General features: G+C 43.1%; 1 protein-coding gene across 1 annotated transcript in view; it reads left to right on the top strand.

Annotated features, from left to right (window-relative positions):
• The window catches only part of emilin1b (elastin microfibril interfacer 1b), a 69,010-nt gene extending 54,900 nt beyond the window's left edge, over positions 1 to 14,110 (top strand). Inside the window, exons 6-9 of the mRNA XM_029729363.1 lie at positions 4,639 to 4,764; positions 5,008 to 5,025; positions 7,705 to 7,839; positions 11,026 to 14,110. Coding sequence (XP_029585223.1) covers positions 4,639 to 4,764; positions 5,008 to 5,025; positions 7,705 to 7,839; positions 11,026 to 11,348 — 602 coding nt within the window. The 3' untranslated portion in view covers positions 11,349 to 14,110. The remainder of the gene's footprint in view (positions 1 to 4,638; positions 4,765 to 5,007; positions 5,026 to 7,704; positions 7,840 to 11,025) is intronic.
• Positions 14,111 to 16,578: the final 2,468 nt, after the last annotated feature.

The raw sequence follows: 16,578 nt of genomic DNA, 5'->3' as shown, positions 1-16,578 counted from the left end.
CACACCCCTTGTAATCCTGTATAAGGGTTGAAAATGGCAGATTTTTATCATTGATAATCACCTAAATTTACAGTAGCATTGCTATACACGACGTCAGAGCTCAGGTTCTCCACTTGTTGTCTGAATGAGGCAAATGCTGTAAATCAAGTTGATGTTTTCTGAAAGATGAGACGTTGAGAATTATTATAAGTACCGCTTTGATGTCACACAAGCAAACCACACACCCATGAGTCCAAATGTGCACTTCATGTTTCTATATTTGAAAAGTCATGTGATTTACAGTCAACATTTATGATCGCTATGTTTGATCTACAGTTACAAGGATGACATACGTTATACCCTGGGTTGTCCTGAACACAATGTTTGTCAGATTGTGGAGATAATTAGCCGTGGAACCCGCACTTGAATGCACTCATGACTCCATTCTATGCGCACCAAAATTACAATGTTTGTAAGATCCTATTTTATAGAATAAGCGTTCAAATTTTGCCCACTTGACCCAGATTGTGATTTATAATGGAATGTTTTTGGATTGCGTAAACAACAACAATTCTGTGACAGTGGGGAAGCAAACAAAAACTATGAGTATGCTTGCTTCAGTTAATCAATGCAAAGCTAGGAGAGCTCAAAACAGCACCTTATAGACTTCCGGTAATGGCAAAGCTCTAACAAGGGAGTTGGAAGTTAAAACATCTCTTTTATCACCAAAACAAAAATTGCCAATCTTGCAAAGACTCAGACGAGGAATGTAAATGTGCCCTCCTCTGACAGCCCTTCTTGGGCCTCGTCGGATGCTAGCTCGGAAGAAGCACCAGCATGATTCAGAATGGAGATTGACAAAGGTATAACAAAAATCCAAGAGACGCTTTCTGAACACCTCATCAAAATTGATATGCTGGTCGATAAACTCCATGAAGACCAGAAAGTCACAAAGGGACGAGTGACAAAGTTAGAAAAATACAATGCTGACCACCAGGCTGCCATCCTGGATGTCCGCGAGGATGTGGAGCCAAAGTACAAGAAATTGGAAGACACCATTTCTAAACTCGAGGAGAAATTCGATTTTCACAAAAATGTCCAAAATTGCTTGAATTTGAGATTTCAAGGTTTCCCGGGGGCTGTGGAGGGAAGAGACGCCATCTCCTTTCTACAGGAATGGATTCCCAAAATTCTGGATCTACCCCCTTCCGTGCACCCACTGGAAATCGAGAGGGCCCATCGCACGCTACGGAGGTGGCTCCCAGGTTGCACATAGGGCATTTGTCATGAAATTTCTACGGTGCCAGGACACTGTCCGCATACTCTCTGCTGCCCGAGCAAAGGGAGAGCTCAAGTACGGAGATGCCAGAATCATGATCTTTCCGAATCTTTCTCCCATACTACAGCAGAGGAGGGCTTTCTCCCCACAGATGAGGCTACTGCGGCAGGCTGGCTTGGCTTGCGGCCTGTACTACCCGGCGACTTTGTGGATCGAAACCAAGAATGGTGAGCGCATATTTGACTCTGTGAAGACGGCTGAAATACACATAAGGAAACAACTCCCTGACTTGTTCACTCCTACTACATCATGAGGAACTGTCTTTTGAACTTGGATATAGTCGATAGTGACCTGTTAGAACATGAGGATACAGCGAAATGACTCATAGGATCGACTGGCTGGCATGTCTGGCTGGCTAGATGGCTAGCTTGATAATGACTGGCGAGGTAACATTGGATCATAGCTAATGTTGGCTGTGCTATTTAGCCAGGTAGTTACATTTCTTCTGTATACTTTTATTTTACGCACAGAGGTCCCATCGGGTTTAGTTAAACAGTTATGTGGCTTTAGACTGGTTTCAAGCCTCACTACAGTTGAAGTCGGAGGTTTACGTACACCTTAGCCAAATACATTTAAACTCAGTTTTTCACAATTCCTGACATTTAATCCTGTTTAAAATTCCCTGTTTTAGGTCAGTTAGGATCACCACTTTATTTTAAGAATGTGTCAGAATAACAGTAGAGAGAATCATTTATTTCCGCTTGTATATCTTTCATCACATTCCCAGTGGGTCAGAAGTTTACAAACCCTCAATTAGTATTTGGTAGCATTGCCTTTAAATTATTTAACTTGGGTCAAACGTTTCAGGTAGCCTTTCACATGCCTCCCACAATAAGTTGCGTGAATACTGGCCCATTCTTCCTGACAGAGCTGGTGTAACTGAGTCCGGTTTGTAGGCCTCCTAGCTCGCACATACTTTTTCAGTTCTGCCCACAAATGTTCTATAGGATTGAGGTCAGGGCTCTGTAATGGCCATTCTAATACCTTGACTTTGTTGTCCTTAAGCCATTTTGCCACAACTTTGAAAGTATGCCTGGGGTCATTGTTCATTTGAAAGACCCATTTGCGACCAAGCTTTAACTTCCTGACTAATGTCTTCAGATGTTGCTTCAATATATCCACATCATTTTACTACCTCATGATGCCATCTATTTTGTGAAGTGCACCAGTCCGTCCTGCAGCAATGCACCCCCACAACATGATGCTGCCACCCCAGTGCTTCATGGTTGCGATGGTGTTCTTCAGCTTGCAAGCATCCCCCTTTTTCCTCCAAACATAACAATGGTCATTATGGCCAAACAATTCTATTTTTGTTTCATCAGACCAGAGGACATTTCTCCAAAAAATACGGTCTGAGTCCTCATGTGCAGTTGCAAACCGTAGTCTGTCTTTTTTATGGCGGTTTTGGAGCAGTGGCTTCTTTCTTGCTGAGCGGCCTTTTAGGTTATGTCCATATAGGACTCGTTTTACTGTGGATATAGATACTTTTGTACCTGTTTCCTCCAGCATCTTCACAAGGTCCTTTGCTGTTGTTCTGGGATTGATTTGCACTTTTCGCACCAAAGTACGTTCATCTCTAGGAGACAGAACGCGTCTCCTTCCTGAGCCGTATGACGGCTGCGTGGTCCAATGGTGTTTATGCTTGCGTAGTATTGTTTGTACAAATGAACGTGGTACCTTCAGATGTTTGGAAATTGCTCCCAAGGATAAACCAGACTTGTGGAGGTCTACAATTGTTTTTTGAGGTCTTGGCTGATTTATTTTGATTTCCCATGATGTCAAGCAAAGAGGCACTGAGTTTCAAGGTAGGCCTTGAAATACATCCACAGGTACAGACATCAAATGTTGTCAATTAGCCTGTCAGAAGCTTCTAAAGCCATGACATCATTTTCTGGAATTTTCCAAGCTGTTTAAAGGCACAGTCAACTAAGTGTATGTAAACTTCTGACCCACTGGAATTGTGATACAGTGAATTATAAGTGAAATAATCTGTTTGTAAACAATTGTTGGAAAAATTACTTGTGTCATGCACAAAGTAGATGTCCTAACCGACGTGCCAGAACTATAGTTTGTTGGCAAGAAGTTTCCCCCTGAATCCAACAATATTGACCAAGAACCTGTAGTGGAGGCTTCATTAGATGCAGAAAAAGCTTTTGACTGCATAGAATGGAACTACCTGTTTAAAGTTTTACAGAGGATGAATATTGGACCTAAGTATGTAGGTCTGATTAGATTCCGCTGTGTGTAGCCATTTGGAGACACCAGTTAGACCTTTCATTCAAACCCTTGTAATATCTTTTTTCTTATCTTGCACCTACTCCAAAATGTCAATTAATATTCTTATTATGTTACTGAATGTATCCAGATTATTTTCAGATTTTGTTGTGGACAAATGCTGTGAAAAGTATACTAAATGTAAAATGCACATACAAACAACAGTGCAGTTTGGAACAGTTTGGATTCAATCTCATTTCCCCATAATCTCCAAAGTGTTCTTTTTCAATTGCTGCCTTGGTCATTTATATGTTTTTATAATTATTCTGTTGGAAAAATTTCAATTTGGCCCTATCCATATAGGTGTACGGGTTTAAGGGCTTCCACCATTTGAAGTAGTAAACTGGTTGGGGATTCCTATTGATTGGGAGCGATCAGCCAGTGATCAGAGCATTGTATTCTTCTTCAAATTGTGTTGCCTATGGTTTGTAAATGGCTTTAAGCAACAACACAAAAATATCACTGCCATTTAGCAGTCACAATAAATGAATGACACACAGTATTTGGTTCAGTATCCAGCACTGCATGTGGCAGTAAATCACCAATATAAACGTCATGCTTTTTATCAAACACAAAAGAAGAAGACACTTGACTATTTTAAAATGGGACCAGTGTGAATTTTGGCTTACTCACATTTTTGTCATTTAATATTTTGTTAATAACTAAAGCTATCAGTGGACTTAAACTCGAGTCTAGTTTTAATCACAGCCTTTTTAGTCACATAATAGTCAGTGCATTGTGTTCTGTAAAATAATGACTATTTAGGTTACCTCTAACTTCTAACAAGTATTTTTCGTCATAGTTATTGTTGACAAAATTAACACTGAATGGCACATGAGTCCTCTGTTTATGTGGGTGGAATTCAATTCTATATTTCAATGAGAAAACTCCTCCACTGTATTGTTAACACAGTCTGGAATTTGTTCTATGTCCTGTGTCCAATAACAGGCCGTCTTTGGGTCAACACTGACTATTTCAGTTAAATATATGTAAATTAAGAAAGTTACATGTATTAATATTGTTGTCATTGCCTTCCACCACCCCAGGCCTGCCTGGTCCTCCAGGTCCCTCTGGGGAAAGAGGGTTCCCAGGGTTTCCCGGCCCCAAGGGGTCTCAAGGTAGGGACGGACCTGTGGGCAGGCAGGGAGAGAACGGGCCCAGAGGACCACCAGGTAACAGGAACCATATAAGCCCTTTATAATCCGTGTCAATGCCTCAGGAAGTGTTGTTTTGCTATATGTTGATGTTTGACATCAAATCACAATTTATTTTCAGTGCATTTAACAAAGTCACAACACACTTTACAGAAAGAAAAAATAAGAAAAATAATAATGAATACTTAAAAACAAACATGGTTGAATGGTTTGAATTGGTCCAACTACTGAACTCGTCTCTTCCTTTCTTCTTCATTCCAGGTCTCAAAGGTGAACAAGGTATGTTCATGATTTTTATCATTGCATTTGAGTCCTGCTGTTGCAATGTGCTAATGCCCTCAACAGTGATGTGTGTTTCACACCATTACATCAAATTAAAATAAAATGTTATTTTTCACATGCGCCAAATGCAACAGGTATTTTACAGTGAAATGTTAATGCAGAATAGGCGTTGTCGTGCCCTCTTCATGACTGTGTACCAACACAGTGTTTGGTGTTTGGACACTAAGGAACTTGAATCTCTCAACCTGCTCCACTACAGCCCCGTCGATGAGAATGGGGACGTGCTCAGTCCTCCTTTTCCTGTTGTCCACAATCATCTCTTTTGTCACGTTGAGTGAGGGAGAGATTGTTGTCCTGGCACCACACTGCCAGGTCTTTGACCTCCTCCCTATAGGTTGTCTCATGACGGTGATCAGGCATACCACTTTTGTGTCGTCGGCAAACTTAATGATGGTGTTGGAGTCGAGTACAGGAGAGTACTGAGCACGCACCACTGAGGGGCCCCCGTGTTGAGGATCAGCATGGCAGATGTGTTGTTACCTACCCTTACCACCTGGAGGTGGCCCATCAGGAAGTCCAGGATCCAGTTGCAGAGGGAGGGGTTTAGTCTCAGGGTCCTTAGCTAAGTGATGAGTTTTGAGTGCACTATGGTGTTGAACGCTGAGCTGTAGTCAATGAATAGCGTTCTCACGTAGGTGTTCCTTTTGTCCAGGTGGGAAAGGGCAGTGTGGAGTGCAATAGAGATTTCATCATCTGTGAATCTGTTGGGGCGGTATGCAAATTGTGTCTAGGGTTTCTGGGATAATGGTGTTGATGTGAGCCATGACCAGCCTGTCAAAGCACTTCATGGCTACAGACATGAGTGCAATGGGTCGGTAGTCGTTTAGGCAGGTAACCTCGGTGTTCTTGGGCACAGGACTATGGTGGTCTGCTTGAAACATGTTGGTTTTACAGACTCGGTCAGGGACAGGTTGAAAATGTCAGTGAAGACACTTGCCAGTTGGTCAGTGCATGCTCAGAGTACACGTCCTGGTAATCCATCTGGCCCTGCGGCCTTGTGAATGTTTACCTGTTCAAAGGTCTTACTCACATCGGCTACGGAGAGCGTGTTCACACAGTCGTCCGTAACAGCTGATGCTCTCATGCATGCTTCCGTGTTGCTTGCTTCAAAGCGAGCAATATAACTCGTCTGGTAGGCTTGTGTCACTGGGCAGCTCGCGGCTGTGCTTCCCTTTGTTGTCCGTAATAGTTTGCAAGCCCTGCCACATCCGACAAGCGTTGTTGATGCTTTGCCTGTTTGATGGTTCGTCGGAGGGCATAGCCGGATTTCTTATAAGCATCCGGGTTAGAGTCCTTCTCCCTGAAAGCGGCAGCTCTACCCTTTAGCTCAGTACGGATGTTTCCTGTAATCCATGACTACTGGTTGGGGTATGTTTGTTTGGTCACTGTGGGGACGATGTCATCGATGCACTTATTGATGAAGCCAGTGACTGATGTGGTGTACTCCTCAATGCCATCGGAAGAATCCTGAAACATATTCCAGTCTGTGCTAGCAAAACAGTCCTGTAGCTTAGCATCTGCGTCATTTGACCTCTTCCTTATTGAGCGAGTACTCATCTCTGTGTGTTGTCTAAAGGTGGTCTAGAGTTTTTTTCTCTCTCGTTCCACATGTAACATGCTGGTAGAAATTAGGTAAAGCGTTAAAGTCCCCGGCCACTAGGAGCGCCATCTCTGGATGAGCATTTTATTATTTGCTTATGGCTTTATACAGCTCGTTGAGTGCCGTCTTAGTGCCAGCATCGGTTTGTGGTGGTAAATAGACAGCTACGAAAAATATAGATGAATACTCTCTTGGTAAATAGTGTGGTGTACAGGTTATCATGAGATACTCTACCTCAGGTGAGCAAAACCTCGAGACTTCCTTAATATTAGATTTGTGCACCAGCTGTTATTTACAAATAGACACAGACCCTTGTCTTACCAGAGGCAGCTGTTCAATCTTGCCAATGGACCGAACTCCCAGCCAGCTGTATGTTATCCATGTCGTTGTTCAGCCACGACTCAGTGAAACATAAGACAGTTTTTAATGTCCCGTTGGTAGGATAGTCTTGATCATAGCTCATCCATTTTGTTATCCAATGATTGCACATTGGCTAATAGGACTGATGGTAGAGGAGGATTACTCACACACTGTCGGATCATTACAAGGCCCCCCGACCTACGTCCCAAATATCTCCTTCTCTTCTTCATGCGAATGATGGGGATGGGTAAACATGAGTTGATTATGAGATAAATTATGCGGCTATTAGCTTAGTGTGTGTGTGCGTGTGTATGTGTGTGTTGTCCTTGTGAACCTCGAGTTTTTGACCCCTATTTGTTTTACATAACCGCTCTGTAGCATTCCCATCTCAAAGGCAGTATAGCTGCGTCTGATCTACAGTAGATTAGCCTATTACAGGAAAACATTCCAAGGGGCGAAACGGTCTTTAATAAACATCTTTCTCGCTATGTTCCCTACACTTTATTTACCTTGCCATTTTGTCTGTAATGAACTGTGAAAATAGATTTCCTCATGTCAGAACAATGAAATATCATATATGGTGCAGATAATAATCATGTTCTCCCTCTAACCCTGCTGGGTTATTTTCTGAGACTTTGATGTGATTTTGCCTGCAGGTATGCCAGGTGCCGATGCCAACGTGCCCAAGCTCTCCTTCTCTGCAGCTCTCACCTACCCCGTGCTCAACGCTGGCACCATCGTCTTCGACAAGATCTTTGTCAATGAGGGAGAGTTCTATGACCCGCGGACAGGTACTGAATTTGTATTTGTATTTATTTTGGATCCCCATTAGCTGCTGCCAAGGCTACTCTTCCTGGGGTCTACAAAAATGAAGGCAGTTATACAATTTTAAAAACTTTACATAACATTCATTACAGAATACACAACACGCTAAGTGTGTGCCCTCAGGCCCATACTCCACTACCAGGTATCTATAACGCAAAATCCATGTCTACGTGTGTGTATAGTGTGTATGTTATCATGTGTTTGTATGCTTGTGTCTGTGCCTATGTTTGTGTTACTTCGCAGTCCCCGCTGTTCCTTAAGGTGTATGTTTACTTGCTTTTTAATAGAAAGGCATTGTTGTTGTTTTTTGGGTTGAAGAAGTATACACAAACATGATCAGTGCATACTACTGATGCCAAGTATACTGTGAGTTCAATCTGCATGTGAAGCAGTGGAAGTTCCTCAGAGGATGAAGGTTAAACATTATGTAATACCCTTGTTTGAACCAAGTATTGAGTTTATTTGTTATAATTAATTGGTTATATATTTAAAAGATATATATTGAATTGCTCCTAAACTGTAATGTTGTTAATGCATTATGCTTTTTGAAGAAATATTTATTTAATGTATAAGTGAATAGTCTGGTTTACTTTTAAGTTTTAAGTTTTGACCAATAAGGTCGCTTGTTAAGTTGTGGCCAATGGGAGTTGACCTGGTTAACGGGAGGCCTGGGAAAAAAAGAGAAGAAAAAAGACGTTGATGAAAGGATGGACGTTTTACCTTAGGACAGTTGGTGAAGAAAAATTATAAAAGAAGACGACAGAACTAGAACAAAACCCATACCTACTAAGACATGAAGGGAAATACATGTTTTATTTTATAAAAGAGTTGATATAATTTAGTTAAAACTTAGTAAAGACTGAAGCTACCGTCTCGTCGTGGAGGTATTTGCCAGCCTTGAGGTTAGCCTAGCATCGCGTGACACCGGGAGATAATTGCTTGGGAAGCTTAACGAGTTCGTGTTCTCATGGGATATCGGTTACGGCTAAGGAGTACTGTCTGCATGGGTAGCTGTGCTTGCCTTGGACTTTGTGAGGAAACCTGCATGGAACTGCCATACTTCGCTGAGGGAATATCTACCAAGCAGTGAGTAACCACAACGTGAGGTGCTTCTGGATATTTTTGGGTGTCATAATTTTTTTTTTAGCTCCAACGTGCGCCGACGGTTTATTTAAGCAAACTTGAAATAATTTGGACACGGGTTGTGCACGACTCATTGGGGTTTATTATTTTTTATTTCTTTTGATGTTGTGTCTGAAAATGTATTTGAGTTTGAAAATGTTTTAATACACATATGGAACATTATGTATATTGCCTTGGTGGAGTCATTGATTGTTTCAATTTAATGCATGGGATGGTTTATCCTGATTCAATAACAGAAACCTATAATCATTTCATCTGAAGTTAATACCCTATTGTCATAACCCTAGATAGTTCACAATAGGAATTCTTATTGGAGATGTCCTTCTCACCTAACATCCCATGCTGCTGAGATACTTTGCATAAGTTCATATTGTGAGAGTCATATTCGAGCCTGGTGAGAGGGTTACAATTAAAATAGTGAAACATTAAAAAAGTTATTATTTTTAGATAAAACTATACTAAATATATTCACGTCACCAAATAACTGATTTAAACACACTGTTTTGCAATGGTCTACAGTAGCCTAAACAGCACCCTCTAGGCTAGCACCATGGTGTAGACGGAGGACAGCTATTTTCTGTCCTCCTCTGGGAACATTGACTTCAGTACAAAACCTAGGAGGCTCATGGTTCTCACCCAATTCCATAGACTTACACAGTAATTATGACAACTTCCAGAGGACGTCCTCCAACCTATCAGAGCTCTTGCAGCATGATCTGACATGTTGTCCATCCAATTAAAGGATCAAATAATTAATCTAGTACTGAAAGCATAAGCTATAGCTAGCTAGCACTGCAGTGTTGTGAGTAGTTGACTCAAAGAGAGAGAAAGAGAATAGTTGAAGAGTTTTGAACAAATTATTTCTTCAAAAGTTAAGGAAAAGCAGCAGAGAGAGCGAGATCGTTGTATTTTTTTTCTTCCTCTTGGCTTACATTTCACTTACTTAGCTAATGCAGCTAATTTAGTCTACTCAACAAACTAACTCAAACAGAGAGGAATGCTATGTATATTAGCTAGCTAGCTAAGGCTATCCAATACTGCAACTCTTCAAAGTCAAAGCCAGCTTTCGGTTTCCTAAATTTATTGCCACCTGGGATCGCCGGTGTAACTGCTAAACTTCTTGCTGGACACTGTACTGCATGAATGTACACATGGATTGGATTGTGCATTTACTAGCGTGTTAGTTCTAGTTTGTTGACTGATGTTAGCTTATATGGTGACAACGATGTAGGCTCTGTAGCGGTTAGACAGTTGTTGTGTTGCGCACTGAGGTCAACAAGCAAAATGAAAAGGTGAGAGGAGGAGAGCGGGTAGATACGAGAAGGAATTATACAACAAGCAAAGTGATTATGCTGTATGAAAGTGAACTGTGTGTGCGGGTGATCAGGGGTGTATTCATTCCACCGATTCTGTTGCAAAAAGTCTTAAATGGAAGCAAACGGAACGAAATGGGGAGGGACCTACCTGAATTTGTCCAGTAGAAACTCTCGTATTAGTTGCAAAACGGGAACGTTTGGACTAATGATTATACCCCAGATCAGCTGGATGCCGGCACGTGTGTGCAAGGTGGTATTGAATGTGTCACTGTCTTTCACCTTGATTATTTCAATTTGTCTCTCGACCTGTGCACCTACTTTATATACATTCAATTGTAGGCTAGGTTGTAGTAACCTCATGATGGATATAGGGCAAATTCGAGTATCATGTAGTAGCCTAAACCTATCAAAGTTACATTGAGCTGGGTGAACGACAGTCTTCAAATATGCTGCAATAGAAATAAGAAAAATCGTCCTCCCTAATCTTAAACGGAACTGACCGTAAACATTAACCTCCTACTCACAATGTACAGTAAGTAGCTAGTTAGTTACATCATTGTTTTAGTTCATGTAGAATGAGCTAACTTTCAAACCAAGTCATAACCCTGAACAGGCAACTGTTATTGCCTTCAACATCAGTGGAGTATGCTAAGCTAACTCTAACCTTTCTGTCTCTGTTTCTGTGTTCCCCAGGCATCTTCACAGCGCCCATTGATGGACGCTACTTCTTCAGCGCCATCCTGACGGGCCACAAGAACGAGAAGATCGAGGCGGTGCTGTCCAAGTCCAACTACGGTATGGCCCGGGTAGACTCCGGGGGATACCAGCCAGAGGGCCTGGAGAACAAGCCAGTGGCTGAGGCCAAGATCAACCCCGGCTCCCTGGCCGTGTTCAACATCATCCTTCCCCTCCAGGTTGGAGACACAGTCTGCATTGACCTCGTCATGGGCAAGCTGGCCCACTCCGTAGAGCCTCTCACCATTTTCAATGGAATGCTGCTGTACGAACAGATGTGAGCCAATGGGACAGCATTCCCTAGGCTCTCAAGCTGGAACACGAGAGAGGGAGAGGAAGGGAGGGAGGGAAGAGGAAAGTGAGAAAGAATAGAGGGGTTGGGGTTTGTCCCCTCCGGAGCCATTTAGTCTCATGGTTTTATTTGACAACTGCTTTTGAAAGCAAAATGATCGATCCAGGGAATGAGGTTAGAATGACTTTATATCGACTGGTGAAACATGGGAATGAACGAGAACTAGGAGACGACGACAATGACAGAAAAGTCTTGTGTTTTTTCCTCCGCGTGTCAATCCTGGCCCTCTGATGTTGTGAGACCTGATGAACTGCTTGAAAAAACATAGGATATACTGTAGACTGCGCAGCAGCAGACTGAGAGATGTTTAGCTTGCCCAGCATTTGGAGAAGTGTTTTCACAACGAATTTGTACTACTGCAGGACCTTTATATGGTTATTGGAGTCTCCGTCTCTTTATTACTCACTCCAGGCATTGGGCTCGGAGTACAGTATTCCTTCATGCACCAATACCGACCATAAGGTCTCCTTGACATCCCACATACCCCTTTGCTGCAAAGTGTTTCCCTGCCATGGAGCCAGACCCACAGTCAAGGTCTGAGGTTAACCTTAAGTAGTTAACCTTAAGAACCAGGAATGAGAAATTAATTTCTTGATTTTCTCTAGCTGTTTTCTATTGAGATGAATTCACAGTATTTGTGAATGTTTTTATATTACCGTGCACTTTTTTATCTCCTTGCATGTGTGTTCTGGTCTTTATACCCTGTAATGCCTTTGGCCCAGTGAATCCAAAGTTTGCCTGTGTGGATATTATTTTAAAGCTTCAGTACCTTATACTGACGGGTTCCAAAGCGTTTTCTGTGCCGTCCGTCACTTACCTAAAACCTTCCAAAATGTCTGTGATACTCCAGATGAATGAAAGAATGTTCCTAGCTCAAAGCCCAGCCTTAAGCCACAACCAAGTAGGAATTTACCTCAACCAGAGGGAAACGCTGCCTTACACCACAGTACAGTAGGACCAAATGGGCTATAGCCCCTTTATTACATCAGTAGGGTTGCAAAAATCTGCAACAATTCCCCAAATTCCCTGGTTTTCCAGAAATCCTGGTTGGAGGATACCAGATGTCCTTCTTGTTCCCTCCTGATTCCAGGAATGAGGAAGTTTTTTTCAACAAATGACAACAAATGACAACACATTTCACTTCAACCTTACACATACCAGATGTGATGTAGCAGGCAACGATATCAGAACAGCATCAGGACATTATTAACCAGTGCATTAGGTTGGTAGGCTATTGGAGCACATGTTTATGTGTTCTTTACTTGGAAATTCAGCTTACAGATGATCAAATCAGACCTGGATTCAAATAAAATAAAAATCTGTGTATTTGAGTATTTTCTAATAATGTGGCCTGAATCAACTACTTCTATTGGAAGTATTTGAAGGTATTTTCAAATAATTTCCAAAAAATAGCCTACTATTTGAAAGAACTTTCAAATACTATTTTCAAATACCTGGGTTAAATGCATCGGAGTATATTTGAGTCACTGACTGTGTCCGAATATACATACCTGCGTCCTAAATTGTAGGCCATTTGAGTATGCGGAAAAATGTTGTTTAATATTATGCGACATTTCGAAAATCAAGTATTGTTTAAATGCCAGGATGTTGTACTAATTTTGGCTCTTCATCTAGTAGAATTCGTTGCACACTTTTCCACAATGCATTGGAAGAGATGGGTTGCGAGTGATAGGCCCTCGTTCTCTTCAAGTAGCCAAACAACAAAACTAGATTACTTATAGCGAAGCTTCTGCGGTGGTGTTCAAATGATATTTTTTTGTAGATTTCTGTTTTCGTATTGGAAAGGGTTTCTTATTCTCTTGGCCTTCGTCAGAGCTTTTAAAGTAAATACTAAACCATCTTTTGATTTCTGAATGTGTGGGCACCGGGGACTCGGGATGTGGCTGCGTTATTGATGTCATGTTAATCTGGCCTTTTGATTTCAACATATGGATTGTTTTAGTTTTGTAGACTAGGTTATCGATTTAATTTAATTTATGGGTCAAGCTTTTGTAGTCATTCTTATCTCGTTCCCAATGATCAGTGTTTTAGTGTATTATGTTGCTGTCCAGCGGTTCAGAATTTGCGATGCACCTGACTGTCCACATTTTTCTGTGCAATAGTCTTTTAATTTGAACATCTAAAGAGTTTTGGTGTGTGTACTAGGCTATTTGATTTAATTTATATATGTTACAGCACTTTGGTTTCACTACTAAATATGTTGAAATGGAACCAAATTATCTTCAGTCTTTTTTAAATAGGATAGATGGGCGATATAGGCTATGATATATGTCGAATGTGATAGTCTGCCTATAACCAGCCTGAGTAGGCCTATAACTCCATTCCTACTTTATTCAGAGTTTAGAGAAATTAATAAAATTAGAAATAAGCTATTAATAGGCTTGTAATGCGATACGTCTATTGAAAAAAACCCACTCTCATTTGGCCCAGCCCCACCTTCTCAGCCAGTCAGGAGCCGCTACTGCGTTGCGGCCGTGGCATACTTTTTACTAAACGGTATGTGCTAAATAGTATGCAGTTTAAGTATGTAGTACGCTAGTATGGGTATTCAGACACAGCCAGTGTATTTGAGAATTTTCAAATACATGCCAATACTTTCCAAGTGTATTTCCAGATACCTTCCAATATTCAACTACTTGTCTTTTCAAATAAAACATATCTGAATACTTACTTCAAAATGTATGTGAGAGTAATTGAGACATTTGAAATAGTATTTGAACCCAGAACTGGATCAAATGGATACCAACATGTTTCGCAGAGATGTACACCATTACAATCAAATACATGGCGTTTTATAAAACAAATATCACTATTGGAAGATGCTGTACTTAGTTGAGAAGCTGCAATATTGCTCCCCTGTGCCTTTGAGTATTTATCCACTTCAATCAAATGTATTTATAAAGCCCTTTTTACATCAGCCGATGTCACAACGTGCTTGCTCCTATCTGACCTCCGTACCTGTTTACTCAATCTATGAAGTAAGTCATCAACAACTGGTTATTCCACATGCCAAAGCAAGCAATGCTAGGTATTTAAGGTCTTCTTCTTACAACTCCTCCCTACAGTCCAACCTGTTACCTTGAATGTGTGATTTGGCGACACGTGGTTCAAATTAAGATATTACATTTTACACAGCCCTGCCCTCTCCATAGGAGTTTTGGATTCACTCGCTGCTCAGAGGGTTATGACTCTAATCTAGTGGGAAAGGAGTGAGAAAGATGATGATGTCATGTTTTGTGATGTCATCTGTCTAGTTTGAGCAGACCTCTCGGTTCTTTGTGTCACGTTTGTCGTAGTGATGAGACCAAAATGCCGCAGGTATGTGTATACTCATCTTCTTTATTATAAGGAAAGAAGGCAAACCCAAAATAAACACGTATACAAAAAGAAACACACCGACAATAAACAGTCCTGTAAGGCTTGACGCTATACACGGAACAATCTCCCACAAATGACAAACAAAAACACACCCTAATATATGGGACTCTCAATCAAAGGCAAATAGACAACACCTGCCTCCAACTGAGAGTCCCAACCCCAATTAACCAAACATAGAAACAGACACACTAGACTAAACATAGAATACATGAAAATCAACCAGTGCCCAAAAACCCCAGAATACTTAAATCAAATGCCCTTCTAGAAAAACACCACCCTGAACCACATAAAACAAACACCCTCTGCCACGTCCTGACCAAACTACAATAACAATTAACCCTTATACTGGCCAGGACGTGACAGTACCCCCCCCCCCCCCCCCCCAATGTGCTAACCCCGGAAGCACCTCAAAAATAACAAAAACCCCAAACAACAACAAAAAATCCCCCTAAACTAAAGGGAGGGAAGGGAGGGTGGCTGCTGTCACCGACGGCACTTGTGCTACACCCCCCCTCCCCAACCCACCTATGCAGGTGGTGGTTCAGGCTCCGGCCTATTGTCCTCCAGAGTGCCGACCGACCCGATCAGCCTCGGACCGTAGGCAGACTCCCCCTGCTCCGGATCATGGGCAGACCTCCACCTCTCCACCCTGTATGCAAACTCAGCCATTAAACAGTTAATCTCTTTAAGTTCTGAATTTTCAGGCTTACTTAGTTCAAGGTTGCTGCTAGACTCCCTTGGGTTTTGGTCATCTGCAGACTCTGGGCAGATGGGCCACTCTGGCTGATCCTGGCTGCTGGGGTAGTCTGGCAGCTCCGGGCAGTCTGGCCGCTCTGGGCAGTCTGGCCGCTCGGGCGGCTCCGGGCAGTCTGGCCGCTCGGGCGGCTCCGGGCAGTCTGGCCGCTCGGGCGGCTCTTCACTGACGGGCGGCTCGGGCGACTCTTCACTGACGGGCGGCTCGGGCGACTCTTCACTGACGGGCGGCTCGGGCGACTCTTCACTGACGGGCGGCTCGGGCGACTCTTCACTGATGGGCGGCTCGGGCGACGTCGCACTGGGATGACGCACTTGAAGCCTGGTGCGTGGTGCTGGTCCTGGACGTACCAGACTGGGAACACGCACCTCCAGGCTAGTGCGGGGAGCGGGAACAGGACGCGTCGGACTGGGCTGACGCACTTCCGGGTCCGCACGAGAGACAGGAACTCGAAACTCAGGGCTATGGAGGCGCACAGGCGGTCTTGAGCTTACCTCATGCACAACCCGTCCTGACTGGATGGAACTAGTAGCCCTGTACGAGCGGGGTGCTTGTACAGGGCGGACTGGGCTGTGCAGGGGCCTGATGGTAGCCGTGCGTAGAGCGGGAGTTGGGTAGCCTGGTCCTAGGAGGCGTACCGGCGACCAGATGCGCTGCACAGGCATCCTCCTACCAGGCTGGATGCCCACTCTAGCACGGTACCTGCGAGGGGCTGGAATAACGCGCACCGGACTGTGCGTGCGTATGGGTGAGAGTGCGCTCTTCAGCGAAACATGGCGCTCTCCACCTCATACGCTCCTCCATATAACCACGGGTAGCTGGCTTCCGGCTCTTCCTTGGCCTAGCCAAACTACCCGTGTGCCCCCCCCAAAAAAATTATTGGGGGTGCCTCTCGTGCTTCTCCCTCAGCGCGTCCAAGGCCTCGTACCTCCGCCTCTCTGCCTTGGCTGCCTCAATCTCCTCCCGTGGGCAACGGTACTCCCCAGCCTGGTCCCAAGGTCCAGCC

This window comes from Salmo trutta, chromosome 33 (assembly GCF_901001165.1).
Source record: "Salmo trutta chromosome 33, fSalTru1.1, whole genome shotgun sequence".
NCBI classification, from domain to species: domain Eukaryota; kingdom Metazoa; phylum Chordata; class Actinopteri; order Salmoniformes; family Salmonidae; genus Salmo; species Salmo trutta.
This window is presented reverse-complemented; position numbering and strand designations above follow the sequence as displayed.